The following is a 27,221-nucleotide window of genomic DNA, read 5'->3' on the forward strand; positions in this document are numbered from 1 at the left end:
ATGGACCTTTTACTTCTGAGCAATAGTTACAAATTATGTTATATACTAATTTGTGATGATCCTGAAGAGCAAGATCACAGAAATGCTAGAGTTTACACTTTACAGGTGGTCCTTTAAAGAAGAGTATTTTAGAAGGTATGGAACTTATAACAAACCAGTACTACTGAAGATAGAGGCATCTATATTTGTTTATCAATAGAAAGATCTCCAACAGGCTATGAAGATTGGTGGAAGTTTTTCATCTGGTACAGCCAATGCAGACAGCAATCTACAATAACAATATTTAGAGTGTCCCCACCCCCACCCTAACAAGAGCTTAAAGAATGAGGAGGAGGATATTTGTGGCCAATACTTTACCAAAGAAAAATATACAAATAAACAAGTGTCACAAATATCTGTGTTTTATTTTGTTGTTTTTGGGACTTCAGTTTGTTAATGTAATGGAAAACAGATATGGTCATAAAATAATAAATAAAAACATAATGTATACTCTCTGTCTGATATTATATTTTTGGACAGAGAATATATTTTTTGATGTAGAATAAGTTTTTATTTTTTTATTTTATGACTATATTTCAGAACATACCTTTTTAATTTGCCGCCAAATGAAATTAGTTTCGGCCCGTCCGCATTAGGCGCTAAAAACTCTTTCCCAAATCATTCTATGGGACTTACCTTACCAGAGGGCTATGTACTGAACGTCTTTGCTGACAGGTGCTGACAGTGACAATACCATGCGATCTTTTTAAAATAACACGAAGTTTTTAAAATAGTCATCTATTTTATATTTTTTAAATCATGAGTGCCGTAAAATTAAACGGTGAGCATAAAGTTAACGGGTCTGATCTGAAAACGCCCTTTCTAATAGGAGTTGCCGGTGGTACAGCCAGCGGAAAGGTAATATCGATTTTTATTTTTGATCAAAAATAAATATTTTTATTTACAGAGTACAGTATGTAAGAGAATAATGGAAAAACTGGACCAAGTTGAAGTTGACCAGAAGCAGAGACAAGTAGTGTGTATATCTCAAGATAGTTTTTATAGAGAACTGAGCCCATCGGAAATTATTAAAGCTGAAAAGGGGCAGTTTAATTTTGATCATCCAGATGCTTTTAATGAAACCCTAATGTATGAAGTTTTGGTTGATATTTTGGCTGGTAAAATGGTTCAGATACCCACTTATGACTATAGGAATCATTCCTTGTAAGTGTTTTTAAATTCTGTAACAATAAGAGTCATTAAGTATAGGCATTTTCATTTGTTGACATAGGAAAGATGCTGTTTCATTATCTAACCATTTAAGATAAAAAAGTTCAAATAAATAACATACTTGTTCATTTGCTCCAAATATCAGAGGTCAATTTTGTTGAATAAATATTTGTTATGTACAATAATTATTCTAACATTGCATTTGTTAATTTATTATGTTCTCCTGCAATGGAATCTAATGCAATACTTATTATGTTTGCTTTTTGCTTAGTTAAATCAGTTGAATTTTATCATATAGGAATTCAAATTGTTTCTGAATTGTTCTATGTAGTATAAATATATCATAAAACAATGTCTATAGATATAAATAGTTTTCACCTTTCAACTCATCAAATATAAATATATTGCTGTACTCACAGTACAGGTGTTAACATTGTGTGTTATCCAGTGCTTCTTTCCAAATAAACAAACAATTTATCTGTAAGTCCACATGTACTGGAATATTCAGGCAAATTTTTTGAATACACATTTAAAAATCAGTGAAATTTACTATGGAAAAAGCCCAACAAATGAATGTCCTTTTTGTGTATTTTAATACTCAGTAGATACCATATTTTGGCATCCATTAGTGCCATATATAGACTTTCATTAATATTTTTTGATTCTGAATTTTATCTTTTTTTGTCATTCCACTCATCCATTTAAGTAGTATTGATTCCACGGCATGCACCTGTTGTCCTCTGGGGCGGCAGGTATCTACTGGATGAAAAAGATTTTTTTTGTTTTTTCAGCACTTTTTCATTACAATTAACATTTATGTATAATTAGGTGACTACATGGATAAAGAATTATGAAAATAAGACAAGGAAAAACAATATTATGTCATAACAAACCAATAACATGAACAAGACTAACAAAATATAAAAAATTTTAAGGGGAATGTGCACACTTAGTATTTTTAAATCATAAACAATAATAAAAATTTACCAGAATTTTCGTCAAGCAGTATTTATGGTGCTTCAAAAGTTTTTATTAAAATGAAAATTTGCACTGTTAAAACATATTTGAAATCTAATCTTTGTTCTGTTTTCTAGCAAAACATTCAATAACTCATTTATTAAAGTCTTCAATGTTGTTGAGAAACACTTTTTCAGCTGATAACGTTCCCAATGCACTTGTCTTTCTTCTTTCATCAAGTTGTGTTAAAAAAAGTTTTTATCATTTTCAACATAGAGAAGCATCTTTCAGCTTCAGATGTTGACATAGGTGTAGTCACTAATACCTCCAGCAGCTTAACAGTTTCTTGGAAAGTAGAATATCATTTATTTCTTTGAAAGTAATGATAAAAGTGGAACAGCTTCAGAAATTTTTTGCAGTTCTTCTTTTTCATATAAACACTACTTACAGTTCTGTTTTTAAACGTTTTTTTTTTAAATAGACATTGATATATGTCACCAGTATCAGAGAGTAATTTGTCTGGAAAGTCTTTTTGATATTTGTTAAATGTTCTTTTTCATTTTCCAGGAGCAAAGACGAGATTTTAACCATATATCCGGCAGATGTAGTTCTTTTCGAAGGCATTTTAGTGTTTTATTTTCCAGAAGTTAGAAAACTATTCCACATGAAACTTTTTGTAGATACAGATTCAGACACCAGGTTAGCTAGAAGAGGTAAGGTATTATTTAACTTTTACAGATAATTCTTGACTATTAGGAAATAGTATTGATTTATACAGTATACAGTGACTCGACCACCTTTTTATTACTGTAAATTTTTAATAACAAAAAAACTATTATTGCAGCAAATGTCAAATAGTATTGGAGAAACTATTGGAATGTAATAAATGTCAATGTATTTTGATACCCCCTATATATGTTCGGTTTATTGGTTTGTTAACCGAAATATTTGACAATGTTTAAAAGAAAAAAATTAATGGGAAAATCCTGTATACTATACTATATGTATACTATGGCTGTATATCATAGTTAAAAAACTTATACAGAAGTAAAAAACTTCAAAATTTGTATGTTGGTATAAAAACATTTAATCAAAAACTTGTTAAAAGTGTCGTCCAAAATTTGTAGATACATAACGTTTTCAATCTAGCTCAGATCATCCTCAGTGCCTTCTTTTGGTACTTGTAGCTAACACTAAAATTACAGTGGAGACATCAATATATGGTTTTACATATTTAAATTTAAATATATAATGCGACCCTAGGTTGATGACAATGTTTGAAGATATTAATACTTAAAGAGCAACATGTTTCTTTGCTCGACTTGAACATGTGGTTCGTGTCAGTTAAAACGGCACAGACCAGCTCAGTTGGTCTGTGTCGTTGAAACATGTTGCTCTTTAAGTATTAATATCTTCAAACATTGTCATCGACCTAGGGTCGCATTATAATTTAAATTTAAATATGTAAAACCATGTATTGATGTCTCAACTGCAATGTGTTAGCTACAAGTACCAAAAGAAGGCACTGAGGATGATCTGAGCTAGATCGAAAACGTTATGTATCTACAAATTTTGGATGACGCTTTTAACAAGTTTTCAATTAAATGTGTTATATACCAATATACAAATTTTGAAGTTTTTTACTTCTTTATAACTGTTTACAATCTTTTCAAACCAATTCATAATTTAAGGGTAAAATAAACAACATGTCTTCGTATTTGGGAGTGAATTATTGTTTTTGTCAGTTTTAGATGTTGTAAAATAATATGTATGCGATTGTGTATTGGCCACGAGATGTAGGATACTTTAGCCGCTTGTTCAATCTAGCTCATGTAGTGTTAGCTAGGGGACAAATGCTGATTTTTTTCTGTGACCTTTACCCTGTGTAAAGTAATCAAAAAATGGATACGGACCCCTGAATCATAGCCAACCTCCTAAAACTAAGAATGTACGCCTACGCATTAGATAGACGCATTTGACAAATCATTTTACTCATTCAGGAATCAGCTCAGAGTTATATCAGGCTTTTTTACTGGACATGCACCAGTTAAGGAACACATGCATACAATGGGACTGTTTCATGGATACTTAAGCTGCAGACTCTGTAGCAGAGGACCTGAAACAGTCAACTATATCTTGCAAGACTGTTTGTGATTAGATCACAGATGGTATACACTTTTGTTCAACTGGTACATAGTTCCAGAATCCTCGAATGGGTGGATTCTGAAACTATGTACCAGAGATGGAAAATGAGATGTATGAATGGATGATAAACCAATTGGCTACAGTATGACCAGCTTACTTAATTGTATGAGATGTTAATGATTAAGTTAATCACCTGATGGAATTAATAATACATAATACGAATCCTTTTTGCCATCCATCCTTTGTATTAACTATCCTCTCATGCATTAAATATCAGGTGAAATGAATAATCTCGTAGGCCAATGCATATCTGCCTCTTAGATTTGACATAGTTGATATGTATTATATGAAGCATTAAGATATTGTGGGTTATTACAAAATAGAAACTCAGTGTTTATTCAGTGGCGTTCAATAAGTTTTGGTTATTGACAAGCCTTGATGACGATTCACATCAAGGACATCTAAAAACAGCAACAATAGCAGAAATCGTAGAAAACATACAGGATATCATATTGGAAAATCATCGAGTGATTGAAAAAGATTTAGTAGAAGCATACTGGGCAGTTTAAGCAATATTTTGACTGAAGTATTGGGTTTTAGAAAGCCGAGAACAGCTTCAAGAGTAGCAAGAATAGCACCAGCCTTCAGAACAAACAAAAACTTAGGCAAATATATTAAGAAAAACAAGAGCCAAAATAATAAGCACTTACACAGTGGTGTATACAAACTTAAATGTGGCGACTTCCCAAAAACTTATATCGGCCAAACTGGTAGAAATTTTAATAAACGAATAGCAGAACATAAAAAGGGCTTTTAATAATAGAAAAACAGATTCTACATAAGCACTTCACCTTCTACATCATTCTTTTAATGACGAATTTAAAATTCTTCACATTCAAAATAAAGGCTCTAAGCTATCTTTATTAGGATCTATGGAAATTAACAAATTAAAAAATACAGACATAAATAATTCTGAATGACCAACTGACAAACAGTTCTCCCCTCCTCAACTTATTCAGTTGAGGACTATAAAGTGTAAACGCATAAACAGCATAATAAATTATAATAAATTTTGTGGAAGTTTTGAAAGCGAAAGTTTTAGTGTTTTATTTTTCGATAAAAAGACTTGTGTAAAAAAAAACAATTGTATTGTAAATTGACGTTTGCTGTATTTATTGAAGGTACTAGCTGTTACACATTTCAATATAGGTGCGGTAGAAGCGGTGGTTGAGGATTACTGCCTTATTCAATTTTTTTTGTAAATTATTTAGGTACGGTATTTATTGTGTTCCTTTCTAGTTCCGCGTGATATAAATGAAAGAGGACGTGACCTGGAGCAAGTACTTAATCAATATATGAACTTCGTAAAACCTGCATTTGAAGAATTTTGTTCACCTGTAAGTATTCTTTTTGATCTTTTTTTAAACTAACAGTAACTAGTAGATATCGGTCATTTATTCTTAAATAGTGACGCGTCATCCAAATTGACGTTTTCCATTTGCATAGTGTTGCCGTATTGTCGGGAGAGTAGGGAATGTAGGGAATTATAAAGAATGAAAAAGGAAGATTACAATAATAATTATTATTAATTCATATATTTAGGTAAATTAATAAATTGCAGTTAAGAATCAGTATTATTAATTTTAAATACAAAATAAACTTTTACTTAACAAAATGTTCACAGTGACTATCGTTTTTGTGTCTCAATTTCCAATAAAGAATTTACAAAACTAATATAACCCAGAAGTTATAATAAAATATCATTGTATTGTTATTTATCTCTCCTTCAGCAGAATTGGTAAAAGTCTCTTCATTATCATGCTCTTTTTTATCATCATCAGATAATGAACTACATTTTTTGGTCTCAAGAAATTAATTCTATAAAAAATGCCTGTATATATAAAATATCTAATACCTCGTAAATACTTATATACATATATACAAAAAAAATGTAAGTAGTTTACCCTATACCCGGTACGAATTGTCGTAATTGTCACATTGACAATAAAAATTTCAAACGAAGTTCTGAAAGAATAAACAAATAATTAATAAAATGCCTATTACGTTGTATACCGTCCAAGAAAAAGTGCAACTTTTAACATGGTACTTTCAGGGTCATTCGATACGCGAAGTAATTATTTATTTATTGTTGCCTTCGAAAATAGACCTTCACCAAGTGTTACAACAGTTAAAAATACCATTAAACATTTTCAAACTTCGGGATGTGTAAACAGTTGTAAAAAGTGTCATGAAGGTAGTTGTCGATGAAGAGCGTCAAAACAGGGATATTGATATTTGTGCTTTTGTGGAAGCTAGTGAACCCTGCAATAGTGTACAAATTGCTAGGGAAGTTAACGTGAATGATCGAACTGTCGAGCGAGTTCTCAAAAGGAATGGGTATCACTGTTTTAAGATACAACCAACACAAGAACTGTTTCCGGAAGATAACTTTAGGCGGATGGAGTTTTTTGAGTTTATGTTAGATAAACAGAATGAAAATGTACACTTTTTAAAAAATATTTTATTTTCTGACGAATCTTTATTTTCATTACATAAATAACACAATCCATCCGTTGCAAGGTATTATTTTCGGAAAAATAAGCACCTCAGTGTTGCAGTGCGAACGCAGCATCCGTAAAAGTTAAATGTTTGGACTGGGATGTTAGGGGGCTATATTGTCGGTCCATTTTTTATCGATAACGGGCCCAAATATTTACAACTTTTACAGAATGAGATTATTCCAGTAGTTCGACGCCTTCCCGTTAATTTTCAAGAGGTTTATTTCCAACAAGATGGGTGTTCGGCTCACAACTCTAGAGCAACTATTGACTTCCTCAATCAAACGTTTCCTGACTGACTGATAAGTACACGTGGTACAATTAAATGGCCCGCTAGATCCTGTGACTTATCGCCAAACGATTTTTTTTTGGGGTTTTCTCAAAGAAAACATTTATAGGCATCAGTTTGAAAGGGCCGCAGACCTAGTCGAATTAAGGGCAAAAATACTTCATTTCTCTGCAAGCATTACATCAGACCTACTCCAAAATATGAGGAGAAATCTGTATGGCAGATTTAGTTACTGTTTAGCACAAGGAGGTGGAATATTTGAGCCCTTAATTCATTAATCTGCTTTCCTAATTTTTATTTTTTGTTAGGTACATTTTACGAAGTTTGTAGGTTCTTAATTATGTAGTATTTTTTATGTTTAAGTTTGGAAGAATTTTATTGTTTTTTTTTATTTTAAAGTACAAACGATTCTTATTCTGATTTTTTTTCTTCTTTCTTGTCTTATTGTTATAAACTTTATCCATAAAATTTGTACAATTTTCAGTGACAATAAAGCATATTACTTATTTGCTTACTTATTTATTTGTATTGCTATTAAGGCTAAAACAACCAAAAAATTAGTTTTAGAGCATTATAATAAATATACTCTGTAGATGGAATTGCAATAAATCTTAATTCCTATGGTCAAAAAAACAATGTCGTTATCTGTATATACATAAAATACACAAGAAAATCATAACTGAAATGTACTTTACGTACAGTACTAAAAAAACAAACGAGCAATAAATCTGACATATTTCTCGTTAATTAATACTAATCGCAATCCATATCTAAGTCGTCCTCATCCTCTGAATCATCTCCTATATTAGTTATCACCGGTTCAATATCTTCCTGCAAATTGTGCACCGCAAACATTTTTCCATCACATAATTATGCCACTTCTCTTTAGATACGCGCTGGTAAGCTTCTTTTATCAACCGTTCTACCGTTTTTTCTTTAAAATCGATATTGTTTGGAGCCACATACCTTTTCACTTGACTACACACCATCTCAATCGAGTTCAGCTTGCAATGGTAAGGCGGCAGTCTCAAAATTGTAACGCCATATTTTTCCGCAATTGTTTCAATTTTGTACTCGTCCTACTCGTCTCTAAATGCGGCTGTAATATCCAGTAATTCACTTTTTAGGTAAACTTCCTCGAAGACAATGTTCTTTTCGATTAGCCAATCCTTAATTTTTTCGGGAAATCAAATTTGCGGTAGTGGTATGATGCGTTATCCAAAACTACAACGTTTTGTTTGTCTTTCGGCAAGTTTGGAATTAACGTCTTTTAAAAACCATTCTTCATATAGATCCCCATACATTTCGTCGTGGTAATCAGCGGTTCCCTTCTTGACCAAGAAAGTTAATTCGGCCCATGCCACAAGACCAGTTTCGCTTCCAGCATGAAGAAGAACAAACCGTGGACCTCTTTGGGCTGGAGCTTTTAGTCTAGTAGAGAGCCCTTTTATGAAGGCATCTCGTGGATTCTTGATCGTTGTGTCCCTCCATTTCTTTTTGACTGAAGTACCGACATTAATCCAAGACTCATCGGTATAAACAAGGTTTACATTATCCTCCTCCTTCAATATTTTTATTTGTCTGAGGTACTTGTGTCTCCAGGATATATCTGTTCTTTCCATTACCGAATCTCGACCTGTTTTACCATATTCTAAACCCATGTCACTTAGTAGCCTACGAAATATGGTTTTTGAAAAAGCTGGTAGGTTCTCATCATCCTGCACTCTGTTCATTATGCTGTCGACGATTGGTGGTATGTTTTCAAAAAAAAAAAAATCATGGACGATTGTCCTTATTCTAGATTTCACTCCCTCATCGTAAGTATTCTCACGTGAATTGGACTGGAAACTGTTTTTCTTTCTTTTTTGTACTGGTGTCAGTTCGCCTTGCTGGGCCTCTTCGTGGATGTCATAAATTTTGCTAACACTCACACCGCACATTTTCGAAACTTTTTCCACAGTAATATGCTGTCACCATTTTTTAAGTGCAGATGATAGTTCAATATATTTAACACCACACGTTTTACTTGCACATTAAGAATCATACCTTGTTTGAAATTCATGACAGATACTGGCAACGGCTTCACGATGTAGGTAATTTCATCCGCCTGCGAAAATGAAATAGAACTGAGCTTTCATAACTTTTGCCAACAAGTTTTTGGTCTAATAGCCAGTACGAAAATTGACAAAGACATGTTTGTTTTGCGTGGACAATGGGGATTAAAACAGATTCGCTTCTCCTAATGACTTTATAAGGATCTTTATTTCCCAAAGAATGTGTTTACAATGGAAAATTGATAAATATAGTTAAGCTATCGACAATGAGTTTTTGATATATTTTACTTTTTTTACAGTATTTTTCTTCATATTATTGTTTAGTTCGACAACGTAACTCTCTTATTAATACATCGATGATTGAATCATGCTTTAGTTGAAACAATAATGATAGTCTTTTATACAAGCGCAGGCAATTGTTGGGTGCGCATATATTCCAGTGCTATAATTCTTAAATCCGGTCCTGGTGCGCCGCTCGGTGCAAACCGGCAACGTGGTCGGCCGTTCTCCCGTAAGAAATATATTGCTTATCTTACCTGCACTGCATTCTAACTGTGGTTTCTACTATAGATAATTATGTATCGTCCATAATAAAAATGATTTAATTTGTATTCCTACGCAATTTGCACATATACTGATTACCAATATTTTTATAGACCAAAAAGTTTGCCGACGTAATTATCCCCAGAGGTGCTGATAATAGTGGTGAGTACTACTTTCATTATTTATAAACTGACTGTGCTTTAATTTTGAATGATAAATGCCTTTAATCTATTTTTTGTGTACACATAATGAAAGTTCGAAAAATATGCATGACAGAATAAATTTCTTCGTACTTGTCGAATACGAGTATCATAATAGTACGGGAAAATTCATTGAAAAGGGAAAAAATTATGTTTAGAGGTGGTTGGAGTCGGATCAATATAATTTATTTTAAGATATTTCACAATGTAACAGTATTGTTAGTATGGTATTTATGAGTTTGTTTTAAGGTCTTAAACAGTTATTGATGCATATTAATTGTTTATGAGGATTTATTTATTTATGGCAGCGGTAGGCATTCGGTAGTAACGAGAATTGGGATGAATTTTTTTAGTATTTTGTAGAGTTATTAAGATTCATGTTCCACATCATCGTCATCGTAATTATAGCGCTTAGTGAAACTCGATAGCAATAAATCAAGTCCAAGTAGGGGTCATTAAGTGTCTTATGTAGATAATGACGACAACAGCCGTTATAACGATATGGGCATCATTGTCAACGAGAAGATTCATTAATTTTGCTACAACTGAATCGACGTCGATCCAACTAACGTCAATTTTATTCAGACATATGCACCAACATCTGACATTTCTGAAGAAGAATCATGGACTTATTCCATAGCAGATCAATTTGTCAGTGACACTAGTTATGTTGGAGAAGCAAGTGTTAGGTGTTCTGAATTGTGAAGTAAAACCCATAGAACGCGTTCAACAATAAAAATATTCGTTACATTCGTAAACATGTTACTGAGCATATTGTAGCCATTACGAGCTTTATATCATCGTTACAGCCAATTGTGCAGCCCAGATACACAGATTGATTACACCACTATCTCAATTTCCTGGTTATGTAACCTAGATCTTCCAGTTTGTTTGTTAATCTCCAGTAAATTCCTCTATTATAGTTTATCTTTGTGACTACGGAGTCTTGAATAGATGGAGATTATAAAGCCGTTATCTGGATTGTAGCTCTTCCAGATTTTGCAAGACAATTTTTGAGTCATGAAGGGTGCATCTATCCACTACTTCTACAAAAGCCCAGGTGCTGTGGCTATTTAAATTTTCCACAACGAAAACTTAATATAAAACTTGGAACCGAGAGAACCGAGAACAAGAAAGAAATCTACATAAACACTGACTTAGATAAAATCTGAATCATTACTCAATAATTATCTATAATAACTGACCTGTGGATGCAGACATATATGTATAGTAAAGATAGTAAGAACAGGGCGAATCTGTTTTGGGGTGGCCGAATGCCACCTCTCACATCCAAATTTAGTCGTTTTTTTACATATCCGCCCTGGTCTAAGTGATCGTTTACTATTTCTACTTCATATGTAGGGATACATATATACAGTGCTAGTCAAAAGTCCGTTCCCTCTCGTATCTTTTGAACGGTTATTGTTATAATAGTGAAATTTGGAGGGAGGTAATAAACAGACGTAGGCTTCTCAACTAGTCATAACTGGTGAAGTAATAGTGACAGATGACGTTACAGCGCCAGTGTGACAGATAATTTTAAATGGGACCTTATAGCAAGTGATACCTCGTTTGAAAGGTATTGAAAATACCTATTCAACCATACTAATTTTATTTGAGTTTAAGCTCATTTTGATGAATACATTAAATAACTACTAAAATTGTAGCTTCTTCTCATTTAATTAATAAATATTTAACAACCAGTTCTTATAGTAAGTGTTCAAAATGTGCTCCATCTACTTCCTGACAGTAATGCATCCTATTTCTAAACTCTTGCCGTACTTGTTCAAATGTGTCGTGTGAAATTGCCGTACATTCTTCAACAATCCTTTGTTTCAAAATGTTAATATTGTCGGGTGCTGTAGGGTAAACTTTGGATTTGAAGTATCTCACAAAAAAAATCTAATGGTGTGAGGTCCGGTGACCGAGCTGGCCATTCTATCGTACCTCGTCGTCCAATCCATCTACCACGATATTCATCATCTAGGTAACGTCTTTCTGCACCATAATGGTGTGCAGGAGCACCATCTTGTTGAAACGTTATTTCCAAGTTGCCGAATTCATCCGGATTATCCTCCAGAATTTCAAGTATTAGCGGTTCAATTGCATTTTGTAACATCTCCAGATACACTTCACCGGTTAACCATGTCCTAAAGCCATGTCATAAAGTAAGACCAAGAACACGTAGCAGCGGAGTAGGCGGATCCACAATGCCAATTTTAGGTCTCTGTTACATAACACCTTGGACATCCTTCTAAAAGCCGCTCTAGCCTGCTCTATCCTAGATCTAATTTCGCCGTGATTTTCGGCGTTAGAATTTAATTGCTGTCTAAGGTAAACGATTTTATCAACTTGCTCAAGTTTGGTATTATTTACATATATAGACGGTTTTATATGCTGTTGTTTACTTATTACGAGTATTTTGGTTTTCCGTATGTTCAGATCCAGACCTGCCTCCCTACAACTCTCAACGACACTATCAAGTAGTGTTTGCAGATCTTCTTGACTAGAAGCTAGGAGTACTGTATCGTCCGCATATCGCAAATTATTGATGACTTCACCGTTCACAAGTATTCCTTCTTGTTTTTCAGAAAATACCTGCCCAAACATTTATTTTTTTTGGAAATTGAGTATGTGTTTCACGAATGACGTGAGGATTTGTGTCACTCCAATACCTCACATTGTGGGTGTTAACATTTCCATTGAGAGAAAAAGTATTTTTAATTTGTATGGATGAAATTTTTTTTCAGCCAACACTCGGTGTACTGTCTTTTGACTGATTCCATAGAGAGATGCAACTTGGGCTATAAAAGAAGAAGGGTTCACTACCATTTCTAAAATTATGTCAATTTTTTTGTTATCACTAATTTTTGGTCGACCAGATCGTTTGACATCTTGAACACTACCTGTTTGTTTAAACTTCCGAAGAAGCTTCCTCAAAAGCTCTCGATGTAGGACGATCGGGGTATCTCTCATTAAAAAGACGTTCCGCTGCATGGAAATTATTTCCACATTCACCAATTATTAACACAGCTGCTACTTTGTCGGCTACAGTACGTACCATTCTGCCTTTGTAAAATTTAAACGTCTCGTTAAACAATAATTAAACTGAATATTAACTAAGAACAACTAACTAAAAATAACTTGACTAAACTTGAATTGAATAAATTAAGCAGAAACAGAAATAGAGAATTGACAAACGTCAACTTTTTTGACAAATGACCAAAGGCGGACGTTAGAATTTTTATTAATTAAACGCCAAACTAGAATTTTAGTATTTATTTAATTTATTCGTAAAAATCATCTTAAATCCAATCAAAATTATGAATAGGTATATTAAAATAATTGTAGTTTGGCATTTAATTAATAAATATTCTAACGTTCGCCTCTGGTTAATTGTCAAAAAGTTGACGTTGACGTAAAAACAATTAGAGAATTGAAAAACGTCAACTTTTTGACAAGTAACCAGCGGCGGAGGTTTTAATATTTATTAATTAAATACGAAACTACAATTTTAGTATTTATTTAATTTATTAATCAAAATGAGCTTAAACACAAGTAAAATTAGTATGGTTGAATAGGTATTTTCAATACATTTCACACGAGGTATCACTTGCCATAAGGTCCCATTTAAAATTACTTACCAGAGTGGCGCTGCAACGTCATCTGTCACTATTACGTCACTTGTTATGAGTAGTTAAGAAGCCTAAGTTTGGTTATTACCTCCCTCCAAATTCTACTATTATAAGTATAACCGTTCAAAAGATACAAAGGGGGAACGGACTTTTGATTAGCACTGTATATAATATATAATAATAATCCTATACATGTAAGGATACATTGTATTCAGGGCTTCTTGGCCACAGTTTGGAACTTTTCGCGTGCACAAATACCTGCTAGCTGACATTGTTTAAAGCGGTTTTTTGGTAACTGTAGCATCTCTGACCAACGTGTCATCATCTTCAAAAATGTCTGCCTCAGCTACAGACAAAACGTCAGGAGGAATAATTCCAGACCACGGCCTAGACGCCAGAAATACAATGTACCATAAACACACAGCGTGAAAACCTACACATCATTGTTTTTTCGATAAGCTTTTGGTGAAAGGTAATAGTCACTGCAATTTCATTTACTTTACGAATGACCACATGTTACGTACTTTGGCATACTTTTTGTAAATATTACATAGTGAAATCGCATGGTTGTATGCTTGTTATACATTAGCTGTATGGAACGGATATGTCTCAGAGCATTATTAAATTTGTAACAACTGACTTTTGTATATAAATACTAACTATTATTAAGATTTCTTGTTTAATGACTATTCTATTTTCAAAGTATTTCCAGTTTTTTATTGAGAAAGAGGTTAATTGTGTGAAACATTTCTTTGTAATAACAAATTTAAAACTTTTTGTGCGAAATAATACTATATTTATTGTGAAAGTTAATTTCTCTCATACCATTTCGATACCTTTACTGACATTATTTGAAATTAAAACGTACGGACTCACAGAATTTTGTAATTATGAGGACAAACATGACAAGAGGATCAAAACCTATGATCGTTACATCAGCCTAATCCACATCAATTGTCAAATGTCATTTGTCAGCTCGGTAATCCACAGGAATTAACACAAAAAAGATTTCGTTTATTTGTGACAAGAGAAAACTTTTTTACATAACCTTTATGTAAGTTCTAATGGGCTTATTTTAAAATGTCATTTGTCACCTTTTTAAACCACAGGAGTTATAAATAAATAAGCCTTGGGCGTGCATTTGTGAATGTCTTACCGGTTGACAGCCATAAAGTTAACAAAGATTAATTGTTCACAATAAATATGATATTACTTCTTCAAAATGTCGATTATTTTAAACAATAAATACGATATCAAAAAAAGTGTCATGTTCATTTTTTTTCTGAGACATACCGCTGTGACGTAACGCTAGAATTGATTTGAAAATTTTGTTGCAGTGGCTATTGACCTGATAGTTCAGCACATCAGAGACATTTTACATGGGAACCACCGACCAAACACAAACGGGTTTCATCAAAGGACCACAACTCCCGAGCGACTATAAGAAAAGCGTTTTTATCTGCTAATAATTTAGTACTACCTTTATACTACAGTCAGAGTAAAGCGAATATCGTTGTTTGTCATATTTTCCTTGTTATATTTCGAATTTACCGGCATAAGGCGGGTGTATGACGTTATTGGATCTGTGACGTATAACGATTATTATTTTGCTATCGCTGTAGATTCCTTTACTATTTTTATTCCTATTCTATATCAAGCATTTATTTTTAAAATTTTAAAGATCCTGAGTATTGGGGTGCGTTATTACAAAGTATTCTTTTTACTACATACTTAAGTTTTTATGGAATCTTTATATACGAGGGTCATTTGAGAGTGATCTAGTCTTAGTAGGAAAACACATGTTTTTTCATTTATCTCATTTATTCTTCAGCATTTTCGCCGAATAATCGATATAAAATGCTTTTACAACAATTTTTAATTTTGAAACAGCAAATAGTCACAAGGTGTTAAATCTGGTGAATACGGTGGTATTGTGTAAATTTGTATCCTAATTGGTATAATTTGGGTGTGAAACAGTTGATTTGTGAGTGGTTCCGTTGCATTGACGAACGTTATTTTTCTGCAAGACAAACCATTGCATTTTTTTCCTCAAATCGTCGAAACTGCGCAATAGAGTTGCATAGTATACGCCATTTGGTGGTTTCGGCCGTGTTAGATGAATATTCGTCGTCTTTTCCCACTGATTGATCAAATTGACATGTTCATAATCATTCTAATATGATTCATTGAAAATTAAAAGACAGCGTTGTGTTTCATGTTACAAGGTGTGGAAGTTACAAAACTGGACTATATTATACGACAACACCTTTCATCACCAATTACATAACTAAAGTTTGTCCAGTGCTTCTCGGGAACTTTAGTTGATTTTGCTGCCACTGAATTCACACTGTCAAATATTGTCCCTATAATCTTCGATTTTATTTTAGGACATCAATCACTGAGGTTCAGTTTGGATGTATGAGGTTAATGATCCAATGATTTTGATTCCTTTTGTTTTTACAAAACGAATTTGTCCAAAATTCCCGCAGGCTCAATGATTCAGGCAAAACACGACTGAGACTTTCTTTGTTTATTTCTGAGATTTTAGCAAGAGTTCGTACTATCAAACTACCATTTTTGGGGATCAATTTACTAAATTTTTGGATGTTGTGGTCTGTTTTTGAGGTTACGAGGCGTCCAGAGGTCCAGAGCGCAAACTGTCTTCGGACGTTTGAAAGAATACATATTATTCAAAGCTCTGAAAAATTCTGAGCCTCAACAGTAGCAAGCTTAAGATACTTATTTATATCAGTAGTAGGCAAAAGAGTATAACACTCCACTTCAGACTCAAGATACTAATTTGGTGTATAATGTCAGTATAATAAACCTGATAAATTGTACAACAAAGCAAATAGTTAAGTAATATTGATGATGGTATTATTATTTTAAAAAATTTAAATAATTTATTTTTTTTCTTTTTAACTTTTACTGTCTATAAAATCTTCCGCCTGGGACACGTGGCCCCTTTGACCTGCCCTAATTCCGGGCCTTGTGATCCTTATATTAAGCTTACACGCTTTTCCCTATTTAATAATTAAAAGACATTCATTTTTTGACCTTTCCAAAAAACATACACAATAGTTGCTTGTATTCGACGCATACCAAAACCAAACTGTTATTTTTGCTTGAAATTTTGAAAAACGCCATGCTTTGAATGACAGATGTCAATGTCGAAAGCAAGTGGTTCTCGTATAATGACATCTATCGAAGACTAGATAAACGTCAAACGACCCTCGCATTTGTGGCATTTTCAATTATTAATTAATAATTTTGTATTATTTTTGGCAGTTATATGAAACTGTACACAAATCCCTCATAAAACTATATTAAGTAAATCATTTAAAATTTTATTCGGAAACAGGGAGAATAGATTAAAATTTGAATTATCGTAATGACCGCCAACTTAAGACAACGGTGGAGGATGGTATTTGTACATATCAGGCCGACACCTAACAATTTAGTAATTTGTTTGCTAATGTATACATCAAATTTACTATTGAAAATCTGTAGACTTGCGAAATAGTCTAAGAATTTTATTTTTTACAAAACAAAAATTTAGCGGCAATCTCCGTTTTACAACTTTTGTATCTAATAATAAAGATAATAAATATATACCTACAAGTTTTACAACATATTTTTAAGATACAATATATCACACTTTTGATTATGTAAAAAAACACATCAAATTTACGCTGGGATCTCCAGCTTTGATAGCCCTGCGATTTTGTTGGATCGACACTCGCTCGAGGATTGGCCTTTCAGATGTATTAAGCTACTTTTTTTAAATACAGTGAGGCTGGCGAGGCTCAATACACATAACACAACAGGCTCAAAAGGACTTGTTAGGTGGAGGTTCAAATAGACTACCAGTCGTTAATATACACAGGGACTTACAAACGTCAGGTGATAAAAAAGGAATAGCATGCATCTCTGACCGACTGCAACGTATGCGATGTAGTGGTAGAGACGATGTGATGTCAAAGGTCATTTTCCTCCTAATATGTCACGTTCCACATCAAATGTCACGTATTATGTCAAAGTTCCACGTTGAATGTCACAAATTTTCACGTTTTTGACATAATACGTGTAGTTTTGATTAATACTTGACGTTTTTGATGTATAATTTGACGTTTACAGGACTTAAAACGTGAATTTTACGTGAGAGGTGACATTTGTCCTGACATTATGTCATTATACTTCACATTTGGTACAGAAAGTGACATTTTCGCTAAACCCTATCACGTGACACCTTGCATGTGCCTGTACGTATCCATTTGGGCGCTATAAGCTCTCTTCCCTTTGGCATCAGGCCATCTTTTATTCCTTGACATACTTGCAACCCTCGCTCTGCCCCGATTGAAAAGAGCCAAAAAGAAGCAGAGGGTCTGTCAGTGTTGCTTATTTACATGTTGTGTTGCGCTACCAATATAACCTCTTCCTGCTAGCATTATGAAGTTATTTCTGGATTGTGAAGTTTTGGATTTGATCTTTTTTCCGGAACAATTTTTCGAAGGTTTACCATATATTCTGCTAATCGCACTTAATACTGCAATTCTTCGACAATTCCGCTGAGATGTCGCCTGAGCTTGGTACTTTTCTGTTTATAAATGTTATAAATTAATATATTTTTAATTTCTGAGACTTTTTTCTGAGAAAAAAATGGAGTTTATCCATATGTTTTCTTCATATATATAAATGACTAGTTCGATTGAATGCTATGTTCATTTTTAGATGGGTGTTAACAGGCTGCTAAAATCCACTTTGTCTCTGACCTTGAGATACGAAGAGGTTTTTGACTGGTTAAGATAGTGAGATGCCCTTTTCTCTCAGGGCGAGACAGTCTTTTCTGTCATCGTTGCCATGCTTTTCCTTTTTGATTTGCGTTTATTACGGCCAAAGCGAAATTGCACGCTTTGTATATATCTGAGATCTGTCAAATTCTCTATTTATTTATGGGAAATGGATTTTGACAGGACCTTGTAAATAACAGGCAAACTTGTGTACTACATCGGCATGACTCATAGCTCTTGTCAAAATCCATTACCTCTATTCCCTTTTTTGCTAAATCAAAACAATGACTTCCTTATCTTATGTTTTTTCTATACTACACTCATTCCCAAGATAAGATCGAGAACACGTCTATCGGTGGATGTGTCGTTTCATCGCAGCTTGTCATTGGTTAGAAATTAATTTCTAACCAATGACAAGCTGCCACGACATGACACGCCCACCGATAGATGTGTTCTCGAGCTTATCTTGGAAATGAACGTAGTATAGTTTTATTTTTTCGCCACAGTATAGGTTTTGCTTTTGATTTCTATCTGTAATACTTCATTCGTTTTCTACTCATATACTTTAAACCTTCTCTATATTAGGCTATTTTTACTTTGTCATAAGCATAGCTCAACTTTTTAAACTCCTAAACTTATTCTACGACATTTTTCCAGTTTTAATGATTTTTACACGGGACCGCTACATTATTGTGTGTCCACAACAGAACCTCTTGAGTTACTCGAGTTTGAGTCGGCCAGATAGTTAAGCGACCAAGCGAATGAATAGCATTTACTCACTGTGAATGATCTATTGGATCGATGGTTCAAACCCTGGCCAGCAGACAAAAAGGCTAATGCAACAGTATAGTCTAAATAGTATGCTCCTTAAACGAGAATATGCTGGTGCCTCGGATATACCTATGGATGAGCAGTACGACAAGTGATAGTGGCTTGTGGCTTGGTGTTACTCACTCCATAGATCCCTACTAGACTTGATACTAGACTGGAATACATATAAAATTGTTTAAATTATGATTTTTTTATCTCAAAACCACCATTGAAACACACACATCATCACACCGTAATATCATTAATACGATTCCTAGGGTAAATGAAGACTGCCGTTTTTTGCACAAACAGTCAATTTTTTTTAACAGTTTTACATGTCCAACAACCCTTTTTTATATTAGATATGTAATAAAATAAAAGAAACATAAAATATTGTGTAGTTAAATATTGTGATAGTTTAGGTCTGTTATTGTCATTTGACTGGATTTAAGGTACCTAGATATATTTTAATTCATACAGAGTGACTAGGAAAAGCTCAACTAGGATTGATGTAACGTTAATGATAATGTATTCTCATATTAAGGGAGTTTTCGATATTGTAGAAGTGATTACACTAAAAAGTTGTATGGAAAAATCAAAATGGAGATATGATAAACATTGTAACAGCTATCGGCTGATCATAAGCAAAATCAAAACTCATCATTGAGCATAATTTTTGATTCCTGTTTCTATTAGACATGTTTTTGGCATCACGGCAAGCTTATTCCATTTAGAGTCTTTTGGTAAGATGAGCAGAACTGTTTCTGTATCACTGATATAGTAAACATCATAACACAGCCATCGCAAACCAGACAAAACCGATGGTCTAAAAACAAAGGTCTTGCTCAAAAGGTGCAGTGTCTTTGGTCAACGGTAAGTTGAGACGTAATCGTTGAGAGTGTTAGTCAAAAGAACTGTTTTTGGGCCACTAACCTAGAGTTAGAGACAGGAAATCGGTGTTGCAGGACATTTACTCTTAAAAGATGCTTTGACGACTTGTAGTTCTTCGAACAGTTGGATGGTCCAGTCACTACAAAGACGAAGTACTGTAGGTGCATTTTTCCAGTCCTTTTATCAATTCCCATAAAGTATGCCCAGTCCTTTAATCCTTCTTTTCTGCTCCTGGATACAGTGCTCAAATTTAAGGATGGTAGGCTCCGTATTGTAGTAGCCTATCGGTTGGTAGTCGTGACAATTTGCCAATATATTTTTCGATCTAGTCTGTTGTAAGTTTTGTTTAAAGTTGATCGTTTTCGAGTCATAAATATTTTAAAACTGAAAAAAACACGAAATGACGATTCAAAAACACACGTCAAAAATATTGAAGTGAAGCTTTTGTACTGGCATTGTATTACTTTTTTTCGGAATAGCGGTTTTTGACATCGATTCACTACTTTTGATCAATTCGTTTCTAGTCATTGTCTAGTCAGATTGTCAAAATTTATTACAAGTCATAAATATTGTCTATTTGATTTTCTCATGAAGTTCAGAGTTTTTTTTCTGAGTGTAGGTTATTTCTCTAAATTTTTTGTCTATGAGCTTTTCCACTAGCATTTTTGTTGAATAAAGTCTAATATATATATATATATATATATATATATATATATATATATATATATATATATATATATATATATATATATAAATTAAGGATCACTCGGAAGAGTGGTGGGTTTTTTTTTCGGTCAAAAGGTGGAGCCTATAACCCCTATAATCTTATCCCATTTTAATTCACTGATTAAAATTAGTATGTCTTTTCGATGGAGGCATAGTAGCCAACGTTTTCAGAACTATTTAAATCATTATACAAATTCCTTTTATCATATAGAGACTATACAAAGTTACTTGAATAGTATTGCTTTGTCTCTCACTTGACTATTTTTTATTTTTGTATGATGAGTATTATGAGATGATGCTACCTTAAAACCAGTCGAATAAAGTAGATATGCCTATATAATTGATACCTATCTTTGGATATCGTGTTTAACATTTAATGGTATAGATTGATAAATGTATTTGGTAAATATATTTAAAATTGCATACTCGTTTTATTTCCCATTAAATTTCGAAGTTCCCGAAGAAATTAACTAGATTCTCACTGTCCTTACCCACTATTTAGTTAAACCATACCAAGAGAACAACAGAAGAGGCTTCGAAAAATTAGCATATGGGGAACACCCTGTTGAGCTTGACTTTGGTCCGGTATTGTATGGAACCATGAGGGATATAGCATAAGTGGGAGATGGCTCTATTGCCAGTAAAATATCAGTACTTTCGTCGTTTATTTACTAATCCGCAAGGAGAACCGATGGACAGACGACGTCAAAAGAATCGCTGGGAATTATCTGCAAGAAGCTAAAGACCGACAAAACTGCAAGAAATTCGGGGAGGCCTATGTTCAACTTTGGACGCAGAAGGCTGGTTGATGATAATGATGATGATGAAGAAAAAACGAGTAGGTCGTTCGCTCTCTAGGCGGCGATTATCATGGTATGCCTGAGCTAAAGGCTGACGTGAAGCTAGCGCAACAAGGAGATGGTACAGCACAAAGGTAAAAACTGTATGATATCAGCAAAACAGTCAGAACAATTACATTCGCTGAAAAATAGGCTGAGCAGATGAAAAAGTTGAGGCAATTGTACGAAATGAGGCTAGAACACATAACCATCAAGAAGTAGTAGCTGAAGATTCCAGGATTAAACTACCTCAGAATTGGGAAAGTAGAAAGCGGCAAGCATAATGGATACCAAACGATCAGAAAGAAAGGAAGAAGCTGCTAAAGAAGGAAAAGACTATGATAGGATCAAATTGTTGAATGTGTCTTCCTGCAGCTGTGGCAAAAGTCTCGTCTCGAGTACTTTCCGGTACTGGTCTTGTCTCATCGTGTTTTCCACCACGTAGAGACGGCCTGTACATTTGCCGGATATCACAGATCAGACCATGAGTGACGGTGGGTATTTGATGGTGGGCACAATGCAGTCGGGCTTATATTTATCGTTGGGACGTCTCCTAACAAACTTCGTTTTTTCTGAAATCAACAAGATTTTAAGAAATGCTCATGTTTTTTAGTTTTTAATATTGATATTGAAGCAAAACAACAAATATACCCTTTTCCAGTCTTCCACTGTCCAGTTTTTATATTTGTGTGGCCATTCGAAAAGTCTCTTTATCATAGCCAGAGTAAGCCTTGGCTTTCGAGCTGGTGTCCTAGCTACCAGTTTTTTTTTTCGATAAGTCTCCGACGAACTGTTCTTTCTGAAACACAAATTCCTTCATTTCTTATCTCCTGGGTAAGTATTCGCAGTTGTTTCTGTTTACTAGGCAAATATCTCTTACTTTGCTATCAGTCCTAGGAGTAGTCAAACGATGTCTTCCGCCGTGACCCTTACGCTTTGGATCCAAACTGACTCCAGACGCAATTTTCTGTTTTATATTCCTTACAGAACTTCTTGATACTCCTACCATTGCTGCTATTTCATTTTGAGACATTTGTCCAGCTTTTAGGAGTCCAAATACCTGGCCTACTCGTTTTGGTGACAGCTCAGCGTTTTTCACCATCTAAAAATGTGTATACCCTTAATTATACCAATAACTTCACTGCATATGTTTATAATATAAAAAAAAATAATAAAAAGGATAAATCAGTCAACTCGGCCATAAAATTTCAGGTCAAAACCGTTTAGAATTCAAATGTTCACAGACAGTATTTGAGGTTATAAAATGCACACTAGTTGACAGGACGCAATGCTGTCTAGAAATGGCGGATAGGGCGGTGTTGCCAACGTTAAAATAGTACAATAATATTACCATACTATATTAAATGCTGCTATGCGAAAAAATAATATACATGTTGATAAAAATTATTGATTTTAAAAAATGCAAATTTTTAATGCTTGGCCAGGTATTGTACTGTAGACTAAACGTAATAATGTGAAATTATTTTTAAATGAAGGGCGTATTTAATATGTTTCGTTTTTCAGTCGCCATAGAGTTGATAGTACAGCACATACGGGACATTCTGAGCAAAGGAAGGAATTCGGAAGAGAGACACGTGAGTCCGCCGAAGCTGGTGTACACTCCAAAATCGTCTCCTTCAAAGAAGAACAATCCCGGAGATCATCTGTTCAAAAGACCGCATTGAGTGTGGCTTTAAAAACTCTTAGATAATTTTTAAAGTAAACACAACAATTCGATTCTAAGTGTAGATTTAGTAGTGTATTTAGAAGCTCAAATTTGAACAAATAAGTTACATAGATTTATCTATTTTTTTGCAATTTTAAAACCGTGATAACCATGAAGCTGATTTCAGTAACGCTGAAATCCAGACACTAAGTGTTAGAAGATATGACTACAACAAATTCGACAAAAATAAGTATTGTAGTTTTTTTTTATAATTTAAGTTAAAGTTTAAACAAAACTTCCTAGTAAGTAAAAACATAATGTTCTAGGTGTTTCCCTTGAGTTATTTATTTAATTTGTGCCTCTCTAGTATTTAACACACAACACGAGGCATCATTTCATTTTACTTGAATATCTAGTCTTCAATATTGACTAGACCGTATTTTTAGAACTTAAATGAATTTTATAGTATACCGCATTTCTTAATATTTGATAACACGTTAGCCTCATTAAATGTTTATAAGAGGAAATATCGCTTACACATACTTTACAGAAGATCGTAATCTGTGATTTCCGTTTGAGCTCAAACCACAATAGAGTACCTACTAAATAAATATAAGATTGGAATGAATTAAACTACTTTATTAACAATCTGTTTACAACAAGAGAACGTTGGGCGCCAATTGTGTCGCAAGAGAACACTGGCCTTACTTATTTAATAGCTTCGGCTTGCTCCCTCTTTTCTGTATAATAAATACACAATGAGGAAATCCCATGAGAATAGTACAAAAGAGAATGAATTTACCATATTAATTACTATACAAAAAAACATAGGCAAATCAAGATTTGCTTATGTTTTACAACAATAACAAAATTAATTCTGCATAAATAGTCAGTATTTAAATAAATGAATTCTGCTTCTTATGGTGTTGCCTGCTGGAAGTGATACTATTCCATGTATTAATGTTGAACGTGAATGTTTCTTACATGAAATTGAATTTACTCAATGCTTTTTACATAATATTAAATTTAATGCTGAACGGAAGTGGATGTTAACCTGTCTTACATATTGAATTTCCAGAACTTAAGATCAGAAAAGAATTTAAATCCAGGAAAAATCTACAGAACGAAGCAACCACTATTAGTTTAAGCAATATTTTAAACGTGATTGCTCTTACCTTGTGTGAGTAGATTGCAGAATATATAAAAATGATTTTTGACCTTTATATACATTGAAAATTAAACTAAAACTAAACTTACGTATAACCACATCAAGTACGACCGATTGATCTAGAAGTAAATTTAGCCGGTGAGAAAAGCATTTTGCAGTTTAAAACGTCTCCTCAACTTTGATTTGAAGTCATCCCAAGTGCCCAGACGTAACAGCAGCTCTATCATAACTTTTAGTGACAAGTTAGGTCCTAAAGCATGCAAAGATTTGGAAAAAACAGCAGTTTCGTTCAAAATTTGGAAAAAAACTTTGCAAACCATATCAACTAGAAGCAAATTTAACATAACTTTGAGCGACAAGTTTGGTCCTAAAGCATGTGCCCTTTTGGTAGATTTGGGAAAAATCAGCAGTTCGTTTAAGGTTCGAAAAAAAATTGTGCCAACCATATCAACAGCATTTGCGATGGAAAAAACGTGTCTGACTTTGATTTGAAGTAAGTCATCCCAGTTGAGTTTGGTCGCTCAAAGTTGTGATGTATTTTCCGTATGTGAGGTTCCAACAATTTTTTTCCTTTCAATAGTCATTCATTCATTGTTCCATGCAAACCTTCAACTGTGCAAAGCAATACTGGAGATCATCGTCCCATACGCTGTTGAGTACCTGCGCCGATTTTTATTTTATGTCGTCTAATGACTCGTAGCGGATTCCTTCCCAGCAAAATTTGGTTTTTGAGAACAGATAGAAGTAACATGGTGCCAAATCTGGCAAATATAATGGGTACTTCATGACTGTGACCTAATTTTGGCCAGATATACCTTAACAGAATACACGTTGTGAGCTTGCGCGTTTTCGTGATGGAACAATCAGAAGCTCTCTATACAGAGTTCAGGCCTCTCAGGCGATTTTTTTCTGAATCTTCGTAACATCTCTAAATAGTAACATTGATTAACTGTCTGAGAAAACGCGTTTTTGATGCATTCCAGGGTGTCAGAACAAATATCTTTACGATGCAAGTCCTGTTCCGCTATTATGAGCCTGGACACATGCTTAGCACTCACTTTTGTCAGATAAAATGTATCTCACAGTTTCTTTATTAATGTCCACATGGTCAGCAATGGTCGTCATAGGTAATCAACTGTTTTAAAATCATATCGGTCACTTTTTGAACGTTATATTCTCCCTCACCGCAACCATTTCCGTAAACCCTCACCAAAGATTCATAGCTTCCTAGTCATGCACCCTTCATTCTTCTTGCCGCAGAGGCGTTCGTTAAGAAAAAACCAGTCTTGGAATTTACATGTCAGAGACCTCCTATTTGCAGTTGCATCTACAGTTCAACTAACTTGTACATTTATTCCACTTTGTTTAAATTACCAGCAATACTGACTTGCCTACAGATATAACACACGTATCTTGAAGACTAAAATTTGAAAATCCACATTTTTATAAATTTGTATACGCTCCGTGCGTGACTATGGTAGGGGTACCTTGAAATGATGCCAGCGTGCGTAGCGGCGAAATATGACAAAATTGGACCTTTTGGATTTTTTTACGCATAAATTTTATCAAAAATGGGTGCAAATACATGTTGCGTATTTAATTGTGCTAATAATAGCAAAAATAGTGAGTGTAGTTTTTATAGTTTTCCAAAGATTACATATAAATTACAGAAAAGAAAAAGATGGATTCATGCTATTAATATGAAAAAGTAAATATCACATAATTTCATTTTTATGCAATTAAAATAGGAAAAATTTAAATAATTTACCTTAAATGATATTTCATAAGGCTTCAAGCTAACTGCAGCTTGCCTGATGACGTTAGCTTTTATATCATAATTTTTACTATCATTGTTTTTAATTACAAGCTCTTCCACATGCAAAAACTTGATTTGCCAATACTAGATTTTTCTCTTTCTTTTCTGTTTGGGGTTGAAAAGATAAAGTCGATGAATTTTTAGAAACCCAGTTTTTAATACTAAATTTATTTTGTACATAAACTAAAAACATATAATTAAAAAAACTAATTATTAATACTTGTCAATTTCGTATCTATTTAACATATGTTTTACCTCAAATTTGGAGGTCCAAAACTGTCAGATTAATGCGGTAGATGTCGCGTCAGTCACGCACGGAGCGAATACAATACAGCAGACTTCATTACCGCTAGTCATAGAGGCTTGAGCAGTTGTACGAGGCTTCTGCACATCTGAATTTATCACGAAAAATTATTCAATAAAAATCTAAAACCAAACTTGCGGTCTACAACAAATAATTCTAAACTTACATAAAAAAATTCGCTTAAAAGCTGATCGACCATAAAAGATCAGTATGTGATTTAAGGAGTGCTGACTGATGGCAGCGATGGAGAATACTTTCTGAACTTACGCCGTTACAGTGTGGGGTTGTCTGCTTACTATGGGCTTTGCCACTGTTGCCAGTAATTGTAATTTGTGACGAAATTTAATTATTTTTTTAGAAAACATATATCTTTTGATGGAATTTGACCATTTAACGTACTGTTAAATATTAAGGAATATATTGTAATTAAATTTTTACATAACTAAACATAATTGCTACATTTATTAAAATTCTGAACGCAGTTCTTATTTAATTTAGTAATTCTACTGAGTCGCAGTAGCAACAATTTTATAGGTACTGTTAAAAATTTGAGTTTTTAAGTACAGATCGTTACATTTCACAATGTAGAAATATACAAATGTACATATTATATGATATAGT

The 27,221-nt window shown here is 33.6% G+C and overlaps 1 protein-coding gene across 2 annotated transcripts; it reads left to right on the forward strand.

Annotated features, from left to right (window-relative positions):
• Positions 1-702: 702 nt before the first annotated feature.
• On the forward strand, positions 703-26,955 carry Uck (Uridine-cytidine kinase). Of its 2 annotated transcripts, none has more exons than XM_072528906.1 (6): positions 703-897; positions 947-1,203; positions 2,734-2,879; positions 5,611-5,708; positions 9,869-9,917; positions 23,171-26,955. In XM_072528906.1, exons 1-6 carry the CDS (start codon positions 799-801, stop codon positions 23,329-23,331), a joined length of 810 nt encoding a protein of 269 aa, XP_072385007.1. In that variant the 5' UTR covers positions 703-798; the 3' UTR covers positions 23,332-26,955. The 2 variants fall into 2 exon arrangements, with proteins under 2 accessions (XP_072385007.1, XP_072385008.1); XM_072528907.1 differs by lacking the exon at positions 23,171-26,955 and adding an exon at positions 14,928-21,228.
• The last annotated feature ends 266 nt before the right edge of the window (positions 26,956-27,221 follow it).

This window comes from Diabrotica undecimpunctata, chromosome 4 (genome assembly GCF_040954645.1).
Source record: "Diabrotica undecimpunctata isolate CICGRU chromosome 4, icDiaUnde3, whole genome shotgun sequence".
NCBI lineage: Eukaryota > Metazoa > Arthropoda > Insecta > Coleoptera > Chrysomelidae > Diabrotica > Diabrotica undecimpunctata.

Excerpts from the sequence above, each read along its gene's own strand:
- Uck (XM_072528906.1), top strand. The coding sequence starts at position 799 with ATGAGTGCCGTAAAATTAAACGGTGAGCATAAAGTTAACGGGTCTGAT. Across the intron at positions 2,880-5,610 it reads CACCAGGTTAGCTAGAAGAG|TTCCGCGTGATATAAATGAA; the intron begins GTAAGGTATTAT and ends GTTCCTTTCTAG. Across the intron at positions 5,709-9,868 it reads TTGAAGAATTTTGTTCACCT|ACCAAAAAGTTTGCCGACGT; the intron begins GTAAGTATTCTT and ends ATATTTTTATAG.